Below are 25,146 nucleotides of genomic sequence, written 5' to 3'. Positions count from 1 at the left end.
GACATAAGCTGGTCAAACAGCAAAATACTGTATGATCCACTTATATGAGATATTTAGAAGAATCCAAATCACAGAATGGTGGTTGCTAGGGGCTAGGAAGGGGGGATTTGGGAGTTACCGTGTAAACGGGACAGTTTCAGTTTTACAAGATGAACAGAACTATGGTGGTGGGTGGTCACACATTATGAATGCATTTATGCCATTAAGTCATACATTTAAAAAGGTTAAGATGTCAATCTTAACCTGTATTTTACCACACACACACACACACACACACACACACACAAGGCAACTGGTATCATCTATTTCTGTGGTGATTTTCTGAGGACATAAACCTTTTTTTTTTTAAGGAAGAAAAAGTCAACTTTCCTGTAGCTTCTGTCCTGATGATCAGAATTCTAAAACTTTGAATTCTACATTAATTACTTGCCTGCTCTTTGCTGGGAGCAGGCAGGTAAAAACATGTAGGGAAAGAAACTGGAGAAGCTTTTCCAAGACAGACAGACACTGGGGGTGAAGGTCACAAGCCACAGCGCAACTGCAACCGTGTGGGCGAGTTATCCTGAACAGAAAATCCTAGAGGTGAGGCCTGGAGCCCAGGGAAATCCAACCTGTAGCAATTTGAAGGGAGATGTAAGTGATTGCTCATTTTCCACTGAACAGACAACAGACGTGTGTTTCTAGAGAGCACTTAAAATAAGACACATAGGCAATTTCAAAATGGATCTGAACAGCACTGCCAGGAGAAAACGACAGTTTCATAGAGCATGTCACTGCATCTACGTAAGGTGAGTGTCCCCTCAGCAAAAGTGCAAGTGCCTGCAATCCGCATGTGTTCCCAAGTATGTCAACTACTCCTAACACTTCACTGAGGTCTGCCACACTCAAGTGAACCTCGTTTTTCAGCAGGAGCAGCTCAGCCTCCAGCCGCCTCTGGCAGATGGCAAGCACCGATGTCACGCCGTCTTGCTCCTGGAGGGTCACCCGGGCTTTGGTGGGCTGCAGGTGACCCTCAGCTGGATACTACAAGCAGAGAACACAGGGCCAGTGCTCAACGAAGATGCAGGAAGCGCCTCAGGAAGGCACATGTGCAGTGAGGCCAGTCGCCAGGCTGCTTGGGACACCTGGGATCTCTGGAGCGGAGGGAAGAGGAATGTCTACAGTGCGTGACCAGCAAGCCCCTCCTTCCAAACCCACAGGAGACCAGCTCAGGTGTGCTCGCGCGGAAGGCCCCAAGGGCACAGGGCCAGCTGGGGCGACCCCACAGAGCAGGTAGGCTGGACCGCAGCAACACAGCTGCCCTGGAGTGGAGCTGCAGGCGGGGAGTCCTCAGAGCTACTGAAACACAAGCTGCAGCACATTCCAGAATGGAATGAGCTAAAAACATCTTACACATGAAACAGCAGCTAAAGATAAAGCATCTGAACAGAACCCAGAAGGGACGAAGGAAGACCATCTGGCACAAAGTGACGTTTGCCATGGTTGAAGTGTCTCCGCGTCACTGGATGCCCCCACCATACTAAAGAAAGCGGGCTTTTAAAAAGCTGAAATAACTTAAAATGGTAATACGTGTAACATAGTATAAAAACAGTGAGCCCCAGTCCAACTTCACTGTGCGCATATGTTCTGACCTGAGGGTCTAGGGCTCCTAGATGCACCCCAGACTGGCACAAGCTTCACTCATTTCTCCACCACGTCATGACCACTCAGTGGGAACTGTGTGCCCCAGCACCCAGCACAGAGACAAGGCAAGTTGTTAAATTTGAAGAGCAAAAGAGTAGGAGAGTAAGAGAACCCACTCTCCAGAGAACACCCACGTCCCTCTGTCCAGCCCCTGTGCTCAGCCACCTGCGTGGGCCAGGGCCTGCAGGTGCTGTGCGAAGCCCAGCTCCCCCAGTGTGCCCCGCTTCCCCGAGCGCACCGCAGCCTCCCCAGCATGGCCTAGCCCTCCGCAGAGGCTGCTGGCGGAACAAGGCCCAGGGCCAACCACCTGATGCCCACCTCCTGTCCTGACTCTTCATCACACGAGGCCTCTTCACCCCTGGGGACCTGTCCCTGGCTGCTGCCTTCCACATGGGCCCTGCACGCCTGCTGCTTGTCCAGCTCCTTCTGGTACCCAAGGAACCGCTGGCTCAGCACCTGCAGCTGGTGGCTGAGGTGGACACACTGCACCTGGAGCCACTGAAGCTCAGGGGGCTCATCGAGGGGCTGCTGTTCCAGGTTGCGGCACAAGTGGGCAAAGGACGACAGGATGGTCCCCAGCTCAGTGGAGTGGGCCAACTTCTGTTTCTTCATAGTGTCAATTTCTAAATCCCTTTCTGCAATCTTTGCTTCCTTTGCTTTTAGAGCAGCCTCAAACTCTTGGATCTGGAAGGCCATGCCCTGAACCTCAGCCTCCCGGAGGGCCACACTGTGCCCCAGCTCAGCCAGCTGCCGCGAAGCAGCGTCCTCCACGCCCTGCAGGCGCTCCCGCAGGGCCCCCAGGGCCTGGCTGTGTCTGCACTCCTGCTCAGCAAGCAGACAGCTCACGGCCTCCTTGGCCACGAGTGCAGCCTGCAGCTCGCCCTCCAGGGCGGCATGGGCCTCGGCTCCCTCCGACCGGAGGCACAGCAGCCCCTGCTCCAGCTCGCTCCGGAGGTTCTCAACTTGACAGTCGCTGACTTCATGCACTACGGGGCCCCCGAGGAACAGCTCTCTCTGCAGCCTCTCAATGACTTCATGGAGCTGTTCGATCTCTTCGTCTTTATCCTTCTGTAATCGTTCTTGGTTCTCCTGCAGATTCTCAATAATGGATTTCAGCTCCTCAACTTCAGAACTTCTGTTATACATAACCTGAAGAAAAAACAGTTCAGAGGCAAATGAAATGTTTCAACATCACAATTTACCTCTTTCAATGTACAGTTCAGCCTGAATTCATTCTTACAGAAGTGGAGAAACTTCACAGCTTGAAAACTAAAACAGCTGTGGGAGCAAACTAACAATGTCATCAAGTGACATTAAATATTTGAGAAAAACACCCACAGTGCTGCACTGCACCTACTTCCAGGGCATCAAACTGGCCAAACGGCAACATCCCCAGCTGCTGCTAGGCCACCTGTTCAGACACGTCTGTCAAGACTGCATTTCATCACCGCTCCACCCCTCAAGCACCAAAATGCAGAGGAGGCTCCGACTGGTCACATCCCAGCCAGCGACACCTCCAGGCTCACGTTCTCCCCACTGTTTAAATGTGTACTTTGTTAATACATGAAAAACTTTGATTTGTTGGCTTTCCCTGAAGGCAGCATGTAGATTTTAGGGGTCATTCTAACACCAGAAGAAGAGCAAAGGTGAGACTGAGGCAGGGCCCTGCACTGCTGGGGTGTGTGAATGCTCAGGGGTCCACATGGACAGGGGGCCTGTGGTCGCCAGTCTTGCCCTGCCGCGCATGGTGCCACGGCAGCCTTGGAGACAACTCGTGCTGTACTGCCCAATCCTCACCACGTTTAGGGTGAGGAGCACCGTCAACCCTACTTTAAAGATGGGACATTTGACATTAGACAGTAAATATCTTGCCAAGACCCCAAAGACAGTAAATGGAAAATCAGGCTTGAAATCTATACCAATATGGCTCCGAAATGGCTCTAAACTCCATTCTTTTAAGATGACTTCACTAGTAGTGACCCAAAATTTTAAAATTTCTAACCAATTTGTGTTCTAGTTAACATTCTTCAACCAATTTGTTACCATCTGATGTTCTGCTTTCTAAAAATTGGGTTTCATAACCATTCTTGGTTATACTAATACTACTTAATAATTACTTTAAACTCAAGTTAAATCTGGCCTCTAGTAAAAACAAAAATTAAAAAACAGATTAATTTTTGGTTTTGGTTGGAGTATCAGCTGTGCACTGCACTCACAGTTGCCATATCTGAATGCCACAGTATACGGTTAGCCAGAGGGCATTGCAGCGCACAGGGCGGGCCTCACAGCCAGCCTGCTGGGTGGCACAGACTGTACCTGCCTGCTCACAGCGCTGAAGGGCCCTGCACAGGACTAAGAGCAGGGTGATTCTGCCCACACTTGTCTTGTGCTCCCTCACATGATACAGTAAACACAGAGGGGGGAGGTATCTGCTGCAAAACAGCCATAATCCCAACACAAATGTTATGCTTACAATAGTAAAGCCTGCACATGAAGGTGGCGTTAAAATGGAAAACACTAACATCTAAAGTAAGACCTCTGAGGTGCAGAGCAATAGGAAGCAGAGGGCACCACGACAGGCCAGGGACTGAGCATGGACACTGGGGCCTCCCCGAATGCGTGTGGCAGCTCCCTGTCCTGAGTAGGGCTGTCCCTTCGATGTGGAGCAGTGAGAGGGCGATCAGGCCTGAGTGTCGCCTGCCCCCAGAGCAGCCACAGGAGGCTCACTCAAACACGAGTGGCGTCTTGAGGGCATGCCCCTTGGTGAACAGGGTCTGATATCCCTCATGAACACAGATGCAGAAACCAGTGACAAAACAGCAGATCAAACCCAATAATATATTAAAAGGGTAGAATCACCACCAAGTATGGTTTATCCTAGGAATGCAAGGTTGGTTTAACCTTCAAAATCAATATAAGTAGTCTTATTAAGTAGAATAAAAGAGCAACATAATATATCTATTAGAAGAGGCAAACTAGAAATAGGAGGAATTTCCTTAATTTGATAAAAGACACTTATGGGAAACCTACAGCTAACATCATACTTAGCAGTGAAACACTGAGCACTTTCCTCTTAGATCAGGAGCCAAGAAAGGACAGCCGCGCTCTCTTGTTTCATCTGATGCTGGAAATGCAAGACATTGTTGCAAGAACAAAGATAAGAAAGAAACAGAACCATCTTCATTTGCAGACTGCACATTAGTGCACAGAAAGCCCTAGGAATCTATGAAAACACTAATGGTGTACATGAATTAGCACGGTAACAGGATACAAGGTTAATATACAAAAATTATATATATGCATACTGGCAGCAAACAACTGGCAGTGGGAAAAAATTTAAAGCCCATTTACAATAGTTCAACAAACCGTATACATTTAACAGAAGATGTTTAAGACCTCTTTACTTAAAACTATAGAATAAGTGGGAAATAAATGATAAACACACTAATCCAGGTGCTAGAATAAGCAGTGAAGGATGGGAACAGTTCATGGAGAGAACAAGGTGTCAGAATGGCAAGGAGCTGCTGGAGGAGGGAGTACAGAAAAGAAAGGGCAGCCACATCAGCAGGGCTCTTGACACTGAGCGGTGAGGACAGGTTTTCTGACAAACCTGGAAGATGTTATGATTCCAGATGAAAATCTTCACTGACATAAAATAAGGGTGGAGAAAACACATCAAAGAATGGTTTCCTTCAAAGAATTAGAAACCTAAGAGCTGGTCCTACAAATGGAGTTTGAGTTTTATTGATTATATTTTTAGTTTTATTAATATCAAAACAGACGTCAGCTATACTTTTACAAAAAAATGAGAAGCAGAATCACAAAAAACAAAAGATGTACAGGTTTGCACATGTCCAGAAATGAAAAACCCCAGAAGAAAATATTTGAGATTGTCTTTACAGTTTTCTATTCTTAATGGAACTAAAATTCTTCCCACCACATACACCATTTTCACCATATATGGTATTTTAGTATGTAAAACTATACTTGCATGGCCAATTCCAGAGTACTAAGGGCATATATCAGATATAAGCTCCTTTAAAAAATTATCACTAGTTATAAAAGCATTCCTCAAAGTAACAGAAAAGAGTATTTTTAGCCAAATATATAAGCTACCAACACAGGTTGTTAATATCCCAATAGACTCTTTCACTGCAAAACTTACGAGACAAGAACCGCAGACAAAACCCTCCTTTTACCCAACAGCACCCCACCCTGCCATGCTTACACTTTCCTCCAAGATTAATGAAGTAGCCATTGTAAACTGTACGGAAGGACATAGGCCGCGTCACCCCAGAGGCCCCTGCTGATCCCCAGGTCACAACTATGAACTACTGAGAGTGCGACACGCAGGATGCTGTTTGGTGCAAGGGCAGGAGGCTGAGCGACGTCCGGCACACATGTGCCAGGGAAGGCCTACCTCGCTGAGCACACCACTCCCCATCCCAGCCAGCTGCTCTCTCATACACATTATCTCCTTTTCTTTGTTTTGCAGAAATGCCTGTGGAATGAGAACAAGAACAAAGTATTACTGTGGGAAACAGTCCCCTGATCTCCCAGAGGTGAGATACTCTGATAACATAAGCCTGTAGTTTTAAATAGTAACACTCAATTTCAAAGTGTTTTTCTGTTAAAAGTGCTTTCTGTTTAAAATAACATTAGTTTGTCTTTTGAAAATCCATTACTGCACTTCTCCAGGTATCTATTTCAAAGTTTTAGGCAGAAAGACAGACATGAGAGGGGTAGAGGGAGAATAAAGTCAGTAAAGCTCACTAAAAAGGACTCAAAGAGTCAACCAGATACAACCAGAGAGCCTCAGGAAGGACTCACATAGTCAGTCAACTACCTGAAGTTTCGAAGGCCAGGGTGACTTGGAATGTCCAGATTATGCCCTAGATAAAGAAAAGTATCCAAGCACAGTCCTTGTCCTTCATTGTACCAATTAGATCATGCCATGTAAAATCTACTTAGTCTGCAAAAAAGGCCCAGCTTATTCTTTAACTTAATTCTATATGCTGTTCTCCCCCTTCTTCCAGCCCCTTAATCAGCTAACTTTGTAACCAGGCCTGGAGACAGGCCCCCCAAGTGTAGATGAGCCCATGTGAACAAAGAATGCTGAGACCCAGACCAACACAATCCCCTAAATGACCTTGTCCTTAGGAGAAAGCTTCAAAGGAACAACCAGTCACTTGTATACATGCTTTCTGCTGACCCTTACCCAAAAAGCCCCATAAAACCCCAGACCCCAAACCCTCAAGCACGCCTCCTCTCTGAGATCGCCCACACTCCCCTTTCTTCCAGTGTGTCTCTCTCTCTGTTCCACTCCAGATAAGTAGGCAGGGCTGCTGGGAGCTCTGACCCGGGCTGCCGATCCCCATCACCTGGGTGATCTGCACAGGACTGCAGCTGCACCACCACGCTCTTAAGCAGCCTGCCCCCAAACCCCCTTTGTTTGCCTTTGGGGAGTTCTCAGGACATAATCTCACTCCATCCAGACCCGGGTGGACGCTAGACGCCAGGTGAGCCTGGCTTTAGAAGTTGGTAAGGGATTCGCCCACTGCCGAGCGGGAGTTCAGTGAGTTGCCCTTCCCTCCCCCTGTTCTTCCTCACTCACTCTCTGCTGCCTGCGAGGCAGCTGCCATTTGCTGCTACTCTCACTTTAATGAATTCCTTCCTCACCTTGCACTGACTTACCTGTGTCTCTGAACGGAATTTCTCCCCAATAAAAGCAATCACCAAGGATGCTTCTCCTCTGCTAATTAAGGAACAGTTCCCACAGAAAGGACAGCCAGTGACGAGGACTTGCCTAAACTCTATTTTTACTGAAGTCATTTAAAAATCATGCCGCTGTGACCTTTGTGTGATCAGCATGAATGACTGTGACCCCTGAATTTCCTGTGATGCTGTTGGTTCACCGACCAAACAGCTACCGTGCTGGACAGATGCCATGCTGGACAGATGCAGGCACTCTACACTCAACACGCTGCAGGCCACTGGGGGGGCCAGGCCCCTTTACAGCTGGAAAGTCGCCCCCACTACCAGAGGCTTTTCTTTTTTGCTTCAGAAGCACAATTACAGTAAGACAGTAAGAGACAATTTAAAAACAGATTTTTTTTCATCCTGCTGGCAGAAGGGATGACAATGAGACTATGACTGAAGTCGCCTCCTTTGGAACGGGATGCCCTGTCATGGCCAAAAGCAGGCTGTGTCACTCCAAAGTCATCAACTATTTCCTCTTCTGTTTCTGTCTCTAGGGAAGTCCCTCTCCTACAGTTTCACTCCAGCAGGTGTCCTCAGAGGCTGGCAATCAGCGCTGCTGCAGGGGGCAGAGCCTGAGCGGGCGGAGCAGGTGAGCACCACCCTGCAAGCGGCTGTTTCTGCTCCCAATCCCCGGTGGCTCAGAGGTCAGGACCTTCCTGAGGCCACCTGCCAGGCCTTCCCCGTCACCGTCAGTCTGGCGTTCTCTTCCTGCAGCTCGTAGCTGCTCTGCAGGCCCAGTTTCAAGTTCAGATGGACCACTTCCTGGCTTTTGCTCACTAAGTCTTCTTTCATCTTTTCTAATTGTTCTTTTAAGTCCAAAATCTTCCATTAAAATAAAAGAAGTATTAAAAATGATTCAATATTCTAACTGACTTAAAGTCACTTTTAAACATTAAAAAATATATGCCAAAACAAGTTATTAATACCGTACATCCCACATAAGAAGGTTTACATTACAAAGAATATACAGCAGTACAAGCCCACCCTCACTGGATGGCCTGCCCTTTCCTTGGCCACGAGGGCCCAGCAGCAGAGCAGGAGCAGAGGGCGCCCCTTGCAGGCCCGCCACACCCACCTCGCCCTCTGGCTGCAGGAGCACCCCCCGCATAGCCTCCAGCTCTCCGTTGGGGTGCTCAGGAAGGCCGCCCACAGGACCCCCATCCAGTTCAGACTGCAGTGTGGAAATCAGAGGCACTTTGCTCAGCTGCTGCTTCTGTAACGCCTCGTTCTCCTTTTAAGAAAAACAGGAGGTTGTTTCAGGCAAGTATTTCTGCAATCAGAGGCCTCACTGCTGTGTTAGAGCCACACAGTCTTTGGCTCTTCCTGGAGGACACGGACACACACCTGCACGTACCTGCACGTGGTCTATAGATGCAGCAGTGCTCAGAGCAGAGAGCTGCCTGGGACAGATGCAGTCCCAAGGCGAGCACTGTGGTGCGCCCCAGGGCTCCCCTGCGAGGAGGTCCTCCCTCGTGATTACTGAACAAGGTACATGAAGTCTCTAGACTGTCAGCAATTTAAAAAAATTGTAAAGAACTTGCCAAAGAACAGGGCAATGGCTGACCATACTCCAGCACAATGAATGCTGACAGGCCGTTAAAAGAGTCTTCTAAGAACAGTTAATTTGGTAACACAGGCACAACATAGGAAGCAGGGAAGAAATGGCACACAAAGCTGGATGTACGGTCCCGCTCTGGAGGGAAACAGCATCTCCTATACCCCAGCACCCAGGGAACGTGAGGGGGTGGGCGGCAGGAGCCCCCAGTCGGGCTGTCCCCACGCAAGCACAGAAGTGGCTATGGCAGGAACACAGGGCTGTGCGGGGCACCCTCCCTGAGACAGCGAGCATGTCCCCGACGAGGGATGACTCCACCCGACAGCTCCCATCAGCATTCTCAACTCAGACGCACGTGGTGAGGTCAGCGCCCCGGACTCCACGCCCCAAGGCTGGTGCTCCCCAGGCTCACCCCGCCAGCGTGGGGTGGCCTCCACAGTGCCCCCTCATCTACAACAGGCCAGACCGGGGCATCTGCACAGCACAGGGACAGTACAAGGCCACGAGAAGGGGTCCCCACTGCAGCATTTCCACTGAGGAGCTGACAAATTCCTAAACTTGAACATCAAAATGGTCATCAGGAGATCTAAGTAATTAGTGAAGCAGGTTTTTTAAGCCTAAAGACTTGAACATTTAACTTATGAAATTTCTGAAGACAAACTCAGAGTACTGGAGAGATAAATAAGTGTCACAGAAGCTGGTGTAAAATGTTACCACACCAAACATGACATTGTGATTTCTCATAATAAACAGGTGTTTAGTCTCCCTGCTCCCAGCACAGACTCCGGGGGTTTTACCCTTGGAATTCCCTAAGTGTCCAGAGCAACACAAGCATCTTTGGTACATTGACGAGGTGACTTTGGGAAGCCCCAGGTCCCCTCAGGGTGGGGGCTGGTCACCAGGGGAGGCCGCCTGTTAGTAGAGGGCCAGGTGGGAGGGGTTGGATCAGGGGCAGCCGGGTGCTGATTTCCTCACCCTGCCCACGAGAGGGGACCTCCACGAAGACCCAGAGGACAGCGTTCAGAGAGCTTCCAGGGCTGTGCCCAGCGAAGGTTTGGGGAGAGTGGCGCCCGCAGAGGGTGTGGGAGCCCCACCCTGGGAGCCCCGCCCTCCCCACACCTCCTCCCAGGCGTCTCCCTGGCTGTTCCGAGTCACGCCCTGTGTGATGGCCAGTGACCCAGGGGGCACCCTGAGCTCTGTGGGCAAACTGGCCGAACCGAGCAGGGCCCCGGGACCCTGACCTATAGTGGAGCGTCAGAAGCACAGGGACACCCTAGACCTCCACGGGGCAGTCCTGTGGTTTGGGCCCCCCTGGGGTCTGATGCCATCTCCAGGTCCACAGGATGATAGAGTAGAGCTGTGGGACACCAGCTGGGCCACAGGGTGTCATAAGTGAGGTGAGGGGCTGGTGCAGCAGGGGACTGGTGAGGAGAAAGAGGGGGCGCTCTCCCCTGCCAGTGGAAAGCAGAGGGGTCAGAGCAAGGGCCCTACCCGGCAGTGCTGGAGCAAAGGGAAGACCAGCTCCTTGCCTACAGTGCCCCTCCTGGCCCTGGGCAACGCCTGCACTGACGAGACCCTAGGACGCCGCCAGCGCTGCAAGCTCACCTGCTCAGATTCCTGCAGGGCTCTTCTCTGTCTCTCCAGCTCTTCCTGGAGCTGGACCACCTGTCTTCTGGAGTCGGCATTCGTCTCCTCAAGACGTTTAATTTCTTCCTCCTGCATCAACACTTGTCTATCTGCCAATTGATTCTTTCTAAGCAATTCATTAAGTCCTTCCGACTTTTCTCTCAATTTTTCTTGTAACACTTCAACCTAAAACATCAAAAAATGCTTGAGAAATACAATAATAAAAAAAAAACTCTCTTCCAAATAAGAAAGCACATGATACACTGGAGAGAACACTGATCCTGTGTTTCTAGAGTGAGGGTATGCAAGGAAGCCCCATGGGGGGACGGGACAAAACTGCACCAAGACTGCATCCTCTAGATAAAAAGAACACTAATACTAATACTGTGATACACAACCATTAGTGAGATACAGGAAGGGCCCGCTACCCAGCAATGAGCAGGCCGCGGTGGCAGCCTCCAGATACGTAACAGTGCAAAAAGGGCACACAGCAGTGGGCAGAGGGAGGGAGGGCACCTGAGGGCTGCAGCGGGAGAAGGCCCTGTCTGTCCTAGCTGCGACCCTGGCCTGCTTCTGCGGGGTCACTGCGGGGGACACTGGGTGCAGGGACAAGGGAGATTTCTGTGTCTCATTTCTCACAACTGCAAGGGAGTCCCCAACTCTCTCAAAATAAAAGTAACTTTAAAAAAGAATAAGCAACCTGACTATGGCCACCTCGGACAGAAGGCCGACCATTCGGCCACAAGCGGAAGGAAACAAGAAAATCAAGCAGGAGACAGCTGAGCACCCAGACTTCCCTAGAGTAGGGCAGCGCGGGCAGGGCAGCACCTGTGAGGGAGCAGAGAGGGACCTACCTCTTCATCCAGTGGCGCCTGCTGCAGCTTTCGCGTACATGGAAGGCAAAAGTGTGTTATGAGACAAAGCTTGAAGACGCCCCAGAGACAGGCTCCCTGCAGGGGCAGCACATGAGCGACTTACGGGGCCGTGGTGGGGGCCCTGGGGCCGCCCCTGCAGCCTCTGGATCTCCTGCTGGAACTCCTCCCGCTCGCGCTCCCGCTCCGCGGCCTGTTCCTGTCATGGGAATCGGCCTGTTTGCAGGATTCCCGGGACCCACCACTTCTGCTACACCCACCTCCCCAGAAGGGAGCCAAGGAGGTGCGGCCTGGGGAGCCTGGTCTACACCTGCCATGCATGTGCACTGCCCAGGCACGTGTGACATGGAGAAGTGGGGGCGCCCTGGGACCTGCAGCACAGGCAGCTCTGGAAGCCTGTGTCCCACCGCCAGAGGCGTAAGAGGAGTGTGCGGGGCCGGCTCAGACGGCACTGCACAGCGGCACCCCAAATGTCCGCTCAGAGGCAGGGCCAGGACGGCCACCTGACCTGCTGTCCTTTAATCGTAAAATCGCAGCCTGGGGCTTATTTAATGACATGGGGAGAAGCTCACGCTACAAAGGTGACCTCCAGTGACACGAACGAAAGCCATCCAAGTCCTTACATCCATGAACTGCCGCTGGCTCCGCAGGTGCTTGTCCAGAGAATCCATCTGCTGCCTCAGCGCGCAGAGCTCCTCAGCCTGCCGCGCACAGGCCTGATGTTGAGCCAGCTGTTCCTCCAGTTCGGCCTCAAGAACCTTCATCTGGGACAGCAGCACTGAGCGGTCCTTCTCAGACTGCTGCCTGGTCTCCGTGTGCTCCTTGGTTAGGCATTCCACTTCCCTCCGAAGCGCTAAAGGTGCAAAGGACACAGGGGGAGGGAGGCCCAGCAGCTGAGGGTGAGGTGCAGTTGTGACACCAAATGCCCACCACAGACACCCTGTGCAGCCGGGCCAGCTGGGAAACAGCAGGCCCCATGCCTGGCCTCCCCTGCAGCCTGAAAAGAAGTACCGGCCAGGAGGCGATGGGGGGAGCATGGTGTCTTCTGAGGCCTCCAGACCCTGCCCCACAAAGCCAGGCCTTTCCCTTGCTGTTCCCTTTCCTGCAGCAGGAGGGGACCCAGCAGAGGCCAGAGTCCCCTGGAGAGGAGACACGCACCCTAGCAGCCAGAGTGAGCCCGTGTCCTGTGCACACCGAGCCTCACCCTAACAGGCACAGCCATGATTGGGCCAGAGACCCACTGAAAATAAAGTCAAGCACTTATGCAAAAGAAAGAAGTTACATCTTTTACATGAAAATCGGCTAAAATAAAACCGTTAAAGCCTTAAGAGTACATCTCGGTTTTCCCAAATGACACATCTGGCTACTTTTCTGTGCCTTCACCTATATTCTCCAATATGGGAAAATAAAATGTAACTTAAAACTTCCATCAGAGGGAACATGAGCCCTCTGAGGAAGCCCCCCGGCAGATCAGTGGGCAGCAAAGGCACTCACTCATGCCTGTGGCTACGATGACATCTGGGGCGAAGGGTCCAGCCACCGGTAAGTCAAAGGCCAAACTGAACTGCCTCGGGGAGGGGAAAGGCCACGATCCAAGTGGAAACTATACGCTAATGTGCATCTGTCAGAACTCATCGGCCTCTGATGGGTGTTGAAGTGTCCAAACTACCCAAAAACGGAAATATTGAATTCCTAGGTTTTTATTTACATTTCACCAGCTTTCAAAACTTGGTTTATGCGATTCTGTCAGTCATTTATGACAAACTATCCTCAACACTAATAAATATTGCCAGTTAGTTTCCATGCCAGTAAGCCAGCAGTTATGGAAAGTGAGCCAGAAACATGCAGTTAGAGCAATGTCACTGCAGCTGCGCAGACGCAGACCGAGGGCTCGCTTGTCACTGCCGCCCACTCGTCCACTGAGTAAGTGCCCTGCAGCCTGCGCGGCTGCCCCGCTGCTGAGGGGCCCTCCCTCAGGGCCCCCAGGACAGGCCCCCAGCCTGGGGACACAAGGCATGGGGTTCCTGCAGCTTGGGACCTGCCGTGAAAGCCACCAGGGAAACGCCAGCCCACTTCTGGGTATGAACATCAAAGTCACCACTTCATTCAAGAGTCTGCCGGGGAAGCTCTGAGGGACTTTTCCTCTTTAGGAGAAACTGCAAATTCTGGGGCAGGCATAGAGCGGATCACACAGAAATCACCCATCTGTGTTTACAAACCTGAATCCCTGTGTGCCACAGTCCCAGGGGTGCCTATGAATGTAAAAACAGCCTTTCAGAGAAGGAAACAAGAACATGCAGCCCAGGATGTGTGAGTGAGAAGCAGGCATGCCGGCTCCAGACTCAGCGAGTGTTCCTGGCCCCATGCAGTCTTGAGAACACAAGTGTCTCTGAAATGTGCTGCCCGTCTGCAGCCTGTGAATGTTCACCACTCCTACTCAGCTCTTCACCCCTCAAGTCCGTGGCATCAGCGGTGGGGCCTCTGGGAGGTGCTCGGGTCACGAGTGGTGTGGTGCCTTTCTAAGTGAGACCCAGACAGCTCCCTGCCTCTTCCTTCCCCGTGGGAGGACAGAGAGGGGACGCCACCAGGGACCCAGGACGCCGGCCCTAACCAGAAGCTGGCGGTGCAGGCACCCTGAGTCTGGGCTTCCACCTCCAGTCCCGTGAGTTCCCTGTCTGCCGTCACACCCAGTGTGTGACTGTCACAGCAGCCTGGTGGACCAGAGAGCCACTGCCTGCCCTCAGAGAGCAGGTCCCGGCTCCAGGGGCTTTGCTGTTGACTTTTGAAGGAAACAAAGATGACGAGACAGGTGGCATTGCTCTGAAGGTGGCCACAGAACACACCTGGCTAAAAGGTACCATGCAAGTGGGCCAGCCTCCCTGCAGGGAAAACCAGAGATGGGACAGGGAGGGCCTGCTGTGTCCTCAGGAAGGCGCATGGGAGCCAGGCCAGGTGTGGCAGGCCTGGGCAGCTGGGGAAGAGGCTGTCCTGAGGCTCTGGGCGGGGGGAACCCTGACGGCCCTGCGCCTCCCACAGGGTCCTGACATCAGGAAGAGGAGATGGGGAGAAGCACACGTCTTAGGATAACAGACACGGTCTTGAAGGAAGGGGTATGGGCCCTGCACCCAATAAAGGTGCCTGGAGGCACTTGGACCTACAGGCGGAGCAGTGACATTGCAAAGCGGGCGGGGGCCCTGCCCAAGGAAGTCTGTCCACCAGGAAGGGCAGCTGAGGAGGATTTCCATGGGGACAGACAAGAGTGAGCACAGAAGAAAAAGTAATGGCTGACAGGCCCCCAGATTTAACCAGAACCACTGGACTTTGGCTGAGACAGGTTCAGTGTGGGAGCCCACCTCGATTTGCTGTCCAAGGACATGTAAGAACCTTCCAGAAACACCTGCAGGGAAGCAAGGGGAGGTGTAGCAGCAGCTGGGACACCAGATGTGAGGGAGCCACAGTTCCAGCCTCTAGGCATTAAAGGAAGAATTCAAACCTTAATCCTCTTTCTCCAGCTATACCACCATCTAGGCAGGAAGGAGAAGAGAGGAAATTCACAGGCCCTCAGGTCTTGGCAAGCTTCCCCACACGGAGCCCTTCTCAGACTGTCCAGTCCCTGAAGGGTCAGGAAGAAACATCTAGACAACTCACTGCCCTCTGGACGGATGACTCGGGATCCACTAAGCGCACACGCTCACTCCCACCACAGGGATGGAGCCTGCTTGACAGCAGGGCGGCCGGGGGCCAAGCAGAGACAGGCGAGCGCAGCAGGCTCTCTCACTGCCGTGAACAAGGGGCAAAGAGACGGAGAAGAACTGGACCCCAGCTTCCTGGTCATAGAGCAAAGCCCCTTCTGTCTTAAAGAGAGATGGGGAGAAGAGCGGGCCACAGGAAGCCTGCAGACAGGAACTGGGTGGAGCTGCGCAGGACCCACTGACCAGCTCTGCACAGCTCACTGCGATGACATCCCAGTCAGCACAAGGAAAAGTGTGCAGAGACCAAGATACTGATGGGGCCAGGTACACGGGGGAAAGAAGGCCAGGCCAAGTCTTCTAGCATCAGAAACATACCACAGAACAGAAAGGGGGCAAAGGACCAGTTACCTGTACTGACAAAAGAAGCCAAGAAGCATGAAGCCCACGCAGGGTCACAAGCAGAGCAGGGCAGACACCAGGAGCTGCGCTGCCATCCCTGCCTTGGCATCACCAGCCACCATCTGTGCAGATGCAGACCTGCCCCGGAGTGCTCCCAGAGCCAAGGGCGTAAGTGGTGAAGGCCAGCAAGAATTGGTGAAACACAGACAGAGGAACTAGACATGAGGAATAAAGCCAAAAGGTGGCTGTTTACTAATGAGAAAAACAAGAATGAAGCGTTTGGGGGAAGAAAACGAGTTTTCTGCATTGGTCAGGGTGGCGCATACAACGTGCGCAGGAACGGTGGCGTCGGCCTCCGGGCAGGGGCAGAGCGCCAGGCTTCGGAGCACCTGCAGGCATCCGCACCACCCCTGGGGGGCGCGGCCTGGGGTACGGGACAGAGACCTGGCCAAGGACCAGACAGGACTGGACAGGGGCAGCGGTGGCCTTGGGGAAGGGACGGGGCAGGCAGGGCGCCTCCTAGAGTTGTCCTGGTGGCAGGGGGAGGAGCGGGCGAGGCCCAGGGATCCTGATGGACGAGGGCGGGACATAGCCCCGGGGGCGCCTGACTCACAGGGGCAGACCCTCCACTTGTGCTGCTGAGGACACTGCTCCCTACAAACGGCGTTTTTACAGGTTTTTGTTTGACTGATTTTATTTAAAATCTGAAATACCAAAGAATCTGAAACTATAATGAACTACTTTTGCTAACATCAGATGTCTTCCGAGGTAGGGTCAACGTTAGGCAGATTTTCCTTGTGGTTTTAAGTACAACCTCCCTTCCAGGGGCGGCTGTGACCTCACAGCGGTGTGGGGGTTGAGGAGCCGTGCCCACCAGGACAAGCCGCCGTTTCTGCGAGCGCGAGCGGCAGGGTCCATCCTATCTCCTGCCGAGCCCTCCCCAGGAAGGCCGCACGCTGTGGGGCTCGCCCGTCTCACCTGCCTCCCGCGCGGCCCCCGCAGCCCAGGCCTCCTCCCGGCTCCGCAGGGCAGTGTTCTCCGCCCCCAGCACGGCCTGCTGCTGGGCCGCCTGCCACAGCTGCTGCTTCAGGCTCTCCAGCTCTGCCACGAGGCACTGCTCGGACATCTCCTTCCGGCCCAGGGCCTCCTGCAGGCTGGCCCTCTCCACCTTGAGCCCCTCGACAATGCCTGGAGACACAGGGAGATGTCAGCTGTGAGGAAGGAGCACCCAGTGGGCATGCCCATGTCCCTCTCCTAGGGAGGGCCTGGGGCCACCGGAAAAGCCGGTGCAGCCACGAGCAGCTGCAGGCACACCACCTAGGTGAGGACCCGGCACACAGGCCTCACCGAGCACCAGTCCTGTGAGAGCCAGGCTGGCAGCAGGCACAGATGCAACTCCTCAGGGCACCCGCGGCCTTCTGCCCAGCAAGTGAGGGCCATCCTCCTATCTCCCACACTATAGAACACTCTTGAGGTTGCCAGTCCCAAAAATGGCTGCAACGCTGACCCCCCAAACTGCCACGGCCCTTCCCAGCCACGAAGCCTCTCCCTGAGGAAGGTCACTGGTGCCTCACATCTTTTCCTTTATTTCACTTTACAGTTTGCTTTAAAAATTCCTGCTGCTAATCCTGCCCTGGGCAAGGCTGTGCCCGTACACGTCCAGCCGCATGGCCTCACCCCCTGCCTTGTGCAGCTCCAGCGTCAGCCGTGTCTTGGCCTCATTCTCCTCGTCCAGGCGTTCCAGCAGCTCCTGGTGCTTTCTGACAACCTGCGCTGTCTCCTCCTTCTTACAGCTGAACTCTTTCTCAAAATGACAATGAATCTGCCGGGCTTCCTCCAGCTGTCAGAACACGTTGGAAATTGGAATGGCATGCCAAAAACAGCCAATGCTTATGTTAATAACCACAGAATTCCGTTCATGTACGATTCTGGTGAAATCATAAATGGTCCATAAGAAACAATTCCAGTGTTCAATACTGCACCAGTTACTAAATAATTAAACTTGTCAAATTTTCAAGAAAGAAAACTTCTACACACAGACACATACAACACTGCAGAATATGCATCTGTTATATGCCCTGATAGCCTGCGTTTCTGCAGGATTACACCATTATGGACACACGGGGCAAGAGCTGACCATCCAGAGCCCGGCACCCAGTCGGGACAAACCACCTGGCACTCCACAGGTGGAGAAGGGGACGGAAAAGGCCGAAGGGGTGGAGGAAAGGGCTCCTTGGGCCAGTCGCCACTGGGCAGGGACCTGAGCACCCCCATGCCCTCAGACCTGCCCTCCCTCCAGCACAAGACCCCCACTCCTGCCTTAGCCTCAGGTCCCAACCTTCCCTTCCTCCCTGTTTCCCTGGCAGGTGTGTCCAGTCTGAGGCTCTCAGGCCATCTAGAGGCTAGAGGGCCCAGATTAATCTCTGAATCCAAACACCTACACCCAGCTGCCCAGAAAACAACTCAGCCCTGGGCTGGGTCTCCCTAAGCTTCCTTGTGTATTTAACACAGCGCCAGCATTTTCCAGAAGTGGCCTCTAAGGAAATCTGTTGGTTTTACCTTGAAAACAGCTCCCAGGGCTGTCTCTTCTCATGCTCCAGCACCATCCACCTCCCCCAGCCCCTGTCTTCCTGGGGCACCTGCTCCGGCAGACTGGCCAGCCCAGGCCTTCCTGCAGCCAGTGGCCTCAGGCAGCCCCACCACCGACCCTGCCCTGAACAGGGGCCCCTCACCCTCCACAGCCACTGCCCTGCCCAACTCTGCTCAGCGCCCTCCCCAGACCTGTCTTTCCCACATGCCCTGTGCTGCCCCACAGTGGGGAGAGCTGGCCTCCCTGTGGCACACTGTGGGGGCAGGACTTCTAGTGAACAGGACACCCTGAGAGCAAGCATGGACCCGCAACAGACCAGTGCAGTTCTGCTCATGCCAGGCGAGGCCTACATATGTGGTGCCCTCCCGTGAGATGCTCACAAGGGCTTCTCTTTCCACCTATTCACACTTGGGGGTGACAAAGCGCCTGATTGCTTATCAGACAGATGCTGCCCAAATTGGCCCAGTTTTTGAGAAGACAGAAGGGTGCATGGGGAGGAAAGAGGCAGCTTAGGAGGAAGTCAGAAGAAGAAGCCCTGTGTCTTGGCACTGCCACTCTGCTCTCCTGAACTGAGTGGGGGCCCTGGCAGCATTCTGAAACATGGACAGCAAGGCTTCTCATACTTATTTTTGAATGGGGCTGACTTTGGAAAAAAGAATATATGCTTTCCATATATTCCTATGTAATGTCTTTTCTAACTGTCTAACGTGTTCTATAAAGGTTAACAAAAAAATTCACTTTCTCAGTTATAAGCTTTAAATATAAATGTCTTCAGTGCAGTTAAAGAGGCGTATGAAGCCAAGTGCAGAAAAGAAAGGGGCTGACTGCCTCGTCCACACTGCACACTAGGGTTTTTTTTCCACCCACAGCAAGCCCCCCTCCACAGAATTTCAGTTCAGAAGAAGCCTGCTGCAAGAGAACACAGGAGAAGTGCCCAGGGAGGGAAGAAAGTGCCATGAGGCCAGGCGTGTGAACTCCAGAATCAAGGATCATCTCGACACCCAGCAGAGGAGAACAGACAGGAGCTGGCTAGGTGGGACAGCGAGGACGCCCCTTCTCACCCTCCGGCTGGGGCTGGGGCATCACCTCCATGGCGCTCATCAAGCTATCCAGTCCTTTCCTCCTCCTCTAAGCAGAGGAGGGGGAACGGCAGCGGCACGGGCATGGGGCCCCAGCCTCACCTGCCTGGTGGAGGCCAGGACCATCTCCAGGAGACGGTCCACTGCCCGGCCAAGGCTCTGGTGCGCCCTCCTAACTGTCTGCTCACACTCCAGCATGCTTCCCGGGTTCATGAGAAAGCTTTCACAGACATGACTGCTGATCTCAGCCACTGATGACATCTCAGCACATTCAGGCAAAGTTCTCTCCAGGTCTAGCAGGGCCGCCTCAGATCCAGGCCAGGTGTCCTCAAGCATCGGCACTGAAAGCAAGACACGGAAAGCTGCGCATGCTGTGTGGCCAGCGGGCTGGCCCTGGCCACACTTGGCACCCTGCCTGGGGGCTGCTGGCAGGGGGCTCCCGGCAGGGGGCTCCCAGGTACTCACCTGCAGACGCCTCATCCTCCAGGCACAGCCCCACCTGCTCACCGATGCGGCTCTTCAGGGCAGCAGCAGCCTTCAGCACCTCTCCAAACAAGTCCAGCAGCCTCCTCAGGGCCTCCTGGAGAGCTCTCCTAGAAACGGGGCCCGCACGCAGCCATCAGCCAGGACCCAGCCGTGACCCCCTCGGACAGCAGCACGTCTGAGGACAGCTCTGCCGACATGAGCAGACCTTTCTGTGGCTGCTCTCCATCTTTAAGGGGCTGCATCATTGTTGACTCAAGCATACTGCTCATGGAGGTCCACATCCAGCCAACCGGTGTGGGGCAAACCCGAGCCAGCACACACCGTGTCATCTAGGGCCTTCCACACAGCTACCCTCCCCTGGCAGGGACTGCACTAACCCCATGTGCCCCCATCCCAGCCTCTCTGACCTTCAGGAGAAGAGCTGGGTATAAACATGGCCCTTAGGGTTCTGCCCTCTTACAAGAGATCAGTTTAAAAACCAGAAGCCACATGTCCCTACAGCTCACACACGCCAGGGGGCAGGGTTCCCCTGTGCCTCCCGGGGCAACAGGCCATGGCGCCTGGGGTGCTTTGTTGTTCACAGGGCTGGTCAGCTTGCACCCTGCTTTGAGCTGTGTCCTCCTCCCAGACGAGCCCTTCCAGCTGGGCTCATCCATCCACGGCACAGTGACCCCATCAGGGATGTAGCTGGGGCAGAGGGCTGCAGCTGACATGCGCGCTACACAGGCTAATGAGCCTCTGGCCATGAGAGGCCAGGGCCCAGGGGGCAGGAGATGGCTAGACTACCCGTCCATTCACTCCTACATCCCTACCTCAGGCCCAGAAAAGGCCCTGCCCATAACATAGGAAAATGCCCCAAACAAACACACGAGGAGGCCCCTGTGGAGCTAAATCCCAGGTGGGAGACAGATAAGAATAGGGTGTGGGACACTGAAGTGAGCTAAGAGGGAAGTGGGGCAGGCTGCACTGAGCTGACATCTGGGGCTACCCGACAGCTCTCTGCTGCTGCCAGGCCCACAGAGGCCACCCAGGTCACATGGTGCAGGGTGGGGGCACATGCATGTGAGGGAGGCATGAGGCCCACCATGGAGGCAGCAGGTCGGGGGCAGGTGTCAGCTCTGCTGAGAGTAAACACCAAAGGTGGCCCCACCTCCTCGCATCCCATCCATGCCAGGCCAACCCTGGTCCATGATGACCCTCAAACATGGCAAACACCTGTGGGCGTCAGGGTATCTGCAACTGTTGCTCGCTCAGCAGAGCACACCCCCAAATAAGTCAGGGTCCTTTGCTCCTGATGTCCTTCCCACACGCAGAGCCAGTGACCACTGAGCACACCATGCTCCATGCCACACTCACCTTGGAGTGACCAAGGAGTTGGCATCAAGCCACAAGGCTGCTACAGACAGATGCTGGGAAAGGCATGTGAGATCCTTATGGAGAATTACAAAGCTATGCAGAGAATCCTGGGCAGACATTCTGGCCACATGAGGAAGATGCCAGGCCCTCACCAAGCTCAGGGCTGAGCCAGGTCTAGCCGCTGGACCTGGCCTCTCCACCATGAGAGTGCGTGGCAGGGCTACTGAAGGTGAGGGTCCGGGGGCAGTGGGCACCAGGCAGGCTGGGGCTTTAGCCTAGAGCTCTAGGAGCACACGGTGCTGGGCAGAGGGGCCCCAAGGAAGACCAGTCGCAGCTGCACTGTCCAGTGTGATGCTGAGCCAGCTGCTCAGATCAACGAGATAAGGGCACCCCAACATCAGGTGTAAACAAGCAACTCAAAGTCCCAGAGCACCCAGACCACCCAAATGTAAAACTGAGAAAGCATCAGAGCAGGAAACTATTTCTTAAGTAAGACTCCCAAACGGCCAGCCAGGGACACATCACTAACTGTGCCTGCATTTGAACATCAAAGTTCACGATCTGGCAAAATGTGAGGATTTTGCAAAGCAGGGTGACAAGTGTGTGGGTGTCTGCTACCCCGTGCAACACTCTGCTCTGTGTTAAAACCTTTTTAAATGAGAAGAATGAGGTGGCACAGGGGTCCCTCCCACCACCTTCAGGGTGCGGCAGATGGGGGAGTGTGCCGCTGACCTCTCAAGGTGAGCCCGGTCCAGGTCAGCGCGGAGCAGCCAGAGGAGCTGTGAGCCTTCCCGGCTCTCCCCCTCGTGCCTCTGCTGCGGCTGCTCCAGCTCCGAGTGGCGCTCTTCCAGCTCGTGGCTGATGGACAAAATCGGGTCTTTCAGCTGTGGAGAAAAAATCATTAAAGCTTTATTTAGTTAAAACATTTGAGTTAGAGAATCTCAGGGGCGGAAGATGGCGGCGTGAGTAGAGCAGCGGAAATCTCCTCCCAAAACAACACATATCTATGAAAATATAACAAAGACAACCCTTCCTAGAATAAAGACCAGAGGACACAGGACAATATCCAGACCACATCCGCACGTGAGAGAACCCAGCGCCTCGCGAAGGCGGTAAGATACAAGCCCCGGCCCCGCGGGAGCCGAGCGCCCCTCCCCCCAGCTCCCGGCGGGAGAAGAGCAGGCAGAGCGGGAGGGAGACGGAGCCCAGGACTGCCGAACACCCAGCCCCAGCCATCCGGGCCAGAGTGCAGGGCGCTCAATACTAGGAAAACAGGGCAGCAAGAACAGTGAGCGGGCACTGGAGGCTGGGCAACAGAGGACATAAGAAAAGCGCGCGACCATTTTTTTTTGCTTTTTTGCTGTTTTGTTTTGGCGAGCGCTTTTTGGAAGTCTTAAAGGGATAGGGACCCCAATACTAAGGAAACAGGGCAGAAAGACCGGTGAGGAGAGGCCTGAGGCTGGCACCGGAGAATAAAGAAAAACGAACGACCACCTTTTTTTTAATTAAAAACTTTTTTTTTCTTTTTTTCTTTTTTTTTTTTTTTTTTTTTGGTGGTCGTTGTTTTGTTTTGGCGGGTGCTTTTTGGAAGTCTTAAAGGGGCAGGGCGGGTCACTTAATCCAGAGATAGGGAATCCGGGATCTCTGGGCACCCTAACCCCGGGGCTGCTGGGAGCAGGGAGGCCCCTTACGGAGATAAATAGCCTCCCAGCAGCTCCTGCTCCAACGCGACTCCACCATTTTGGAGTAGCTGCCCGAGCCAGGCCACGCCCACAGCAACAGCGGAGATTAACTCCATAGCAGCCGGGCAGGAAGCAGAAGCCCTGTATTCCCGCAGCTGCCCAGCACAAGCCACTAGAGGCCGCTGTTCTCCCAGGAGAGGTGGGCCACAAACCAACAAGAAAGGAAGTCCTTCCAGCCGTCACTCGTCCCAGTTCTGCAGACTATTCCTATCACCATGAAAAGGCAAAGCTATAGGCAGACAAAGATCACAGAGACAACACCAGAGAAGGAGACAGACCTAACCAGTCTTCCTGAAAAAGAATTCAAAATAAGAATCATAAACATGCTGACAGAGATTCAGAGAAATACGCAAGAGAAATGGGATGAAGTCCGGAAGGAGATCACAGATGCCAGAAAGGAGATCACAGAAATGAAACAAACTCTGGAAGGGTTTATAAGCAGAATGGATAGAATGCAAGAGGCCATTGATGGAATTGAAATCAGAGAACAGGAACGCATAGAAGCTGACATAGAGAGAGACAAAAGGATCTCCAGGAATGAAACAATATTAAGAGAACTGTGTGACCAATCCAAAAGGAACAATATCCGTATTATAGGGGTCCCAGAAGAAGAAGAGAGAGGAAAAGAGATGGAAAGTATCTTAGAAGAAATAATTGCTGAAAACTTCCCCACACTGGGGGAGGAAGTAATCGAACAGACCACGGAAATACACAGAACCCCCAACAGAAAGGATCCAAGAAGGGCAACACCAAGACACATAATAATTAAAATGGCAAAGATCAAGGACAAGGAAAGAGTGTTAAAGGCAGCTAGAGAGAAAAAGGTCACCTATAAAGGGAAACCCATCAGGCTAACGTCAGATTTCTCAACAGAAACCCTACAGGCCAGAAGAGAATGGCATGATATATTTAATACAATGAAACAGAAGGGTCTTGAACCGAGGATACTGTATCCAGCACGACTATCATTCAAATATGACGGTGGGATTAAACAATTCCCAGACAAACAAAAGCTGAGGGAATTTGCTTTCACAAACCACCTCTACAGAACATCTTACAGGGACTGCTCTAGATGGGAGCACTCCTAGAAAGAGCACAGCACAAAACACCCAACATATGAAGAATCGAGGAGGAGGAACAAGAAGGGAGAGAAGAAAAGAATCTCCAGACAGTGTATATAACAGCTCAATAAGCGAGCTAAGTTAGGCAGTAAGATACTAAAGAGGCTAACCTTGAACCTTTGGTAACCACGAATTTAAAGCCTGCAATGGCAATAAGTACATATCTTTCAATAGTCACCCTAAATGTTAATGGGTTGAATGCACCAATCAAAAGACACAGAGTAACAGAATGGATAAAAAAGCAAGACCCATCTATATGCTGCTTACAAGAAACTCACCTCAAACCCAAAGACATGTACAGACTAAAAGTCAAGGGATGGAAAAACATATTTCAAGCAAACGACAGTGAGAAGAAAGCAGGGGTTGCAGTACTAATATCAGACAAAATAGACTTCAAAACAAAGAAAGTAACAAGAGATAAAGAAGGACACTACATAATGATAAAGGGCTCAGTCAAACAAGAGGATATAACCATTCTAAATATATATGCACCCAACACAGGAGCACCAGCATATGTGAAACAAATACTAACAGAACTAAAGGGGGATATAGACTGCAATGCATTCATTCTAGGAGACTTCAACACACCACTCACCCCAAAGGATAGATCCACTGGGCAGAAAATAAGTAAGGACACGGAAGCACTGAACAACACAGTAGAGCAGATGGACCTAATAGACATCTATAGAACTCTACATCCAAAAGCAGTGGGATATACATTTTTCTCAAGTACACATGGAACATTCTCCAGAATAGACCACATACTAGGCCACAAAAAGAGCATCAGAAAATTCCAAAAGACTGAAATCCTACCAACCAACTTTTCAGACCACAAAGGCATAAAACTAGAAATAAACTGTACAAAGAGAGCAAAGAGGCTCATAAACACATGGAGGCTTAACAACACGCTCCTAAATAATCAATGGATCAATGACCAAATCCAAATGGAGATCCAGCAATATATGGAAACAAATGACAACAACAACACTAAGCCCCAACTTCTGTGGGACACAGCAAAAGCAGTCTTAAGAGGAAAGTATATAGCAATCCAGGCATATTTAAAAAAGGAAGAGCAATCCCAAATGAATGGTCTAATGTCACAATTATTGAAATTGGAAAAAGAAGAACAGATGAGGCCTAAGGTCAGCAGAAGGAGGGACATAATAAAGATCAGAGAAGAAATAA

General features: G+C 52.3%; 1 protein-coding gene across 6 annotated transcripts in view; it reads right to left on the bottom strand.

Annotated features, from left to right (window-relative positions):
* The window catches only part of PCNT (pericentrin), a 144,188-nt gene that overhangs the window by 48,576 nt on the left and 70,466 nt on the right, over positions 1-25,146 (bottom strand). For 5 of the 6 annotated variants that reach the window (XM_057505626.1, XM_057505615.1, XM_057505619.1 and 2 more), the window contains 13 exons: positions 21,831-21,982; positions 19,722-19,849; positions 19,359-19,597; positions 17,265-17,427; positions 16,566-16,775; positions 13,716-13,748; positions 12,120-12,349; positions 11,603-11,695; positions 11,479-11,505; positions 10,604-10,810; positions 8,519-8,674; positions 6,104-6,184; positions 2,002-2,832 (listed from right to left, as the gene is read on the bottom strand). In XM_057505626.1, coding sequence (XP_057361609.1) covers positions 2,002-2,832; positions 6,104-6,184; positions 8,519-8,674; positions 10,604-10,810; positions 11,479-11,505; positions 11,603-11,695; positions 12,120-12,349; positions 13,716-13,748; positions 16,566-16,775; positions 17,265-17,427; positions 19,359-19,597; positions 19,722-19,849; positions 21,831-21,982 — 2,550 coding nt within the window. The remainder of the gene's footprint in view (positions 1-2,001; positions 2,833-6,103; positions 6,185-8,518; positions 8,675-10,603; positions 10,811-11,478; positions 11,506-11,602; positions 11,696-12,119; positions 12,350-13,715; positions 13,749-16,565; positions 16,776-17,264; positions 17,428-19,358; positions 19,598-19,721; positions 19,850-21,830; positions 21,983-25,146) is intronic. The other variant, XM_057505618.1, reaches the window with a different exon arrangement.

The sequence above is a fragment of the Manis pentadactyla genome, chromosome 1, assembly GCF_030020395.1.
Source record: "Manis pentadactyla isolate mManPen7 chromosome 1, mManPen7.hap1, whole genome shotgun sequence".
In the NCBI taxonomy this organism is placed as follows: Eukaryota; Metazoa; Chordata; class Mammalia; order Pholidota; family Manidae; genus Manis; species Manis pentadactyla.
This window is presented reverse-complemented; position numbering and strand designations above follow the sequence as displayed.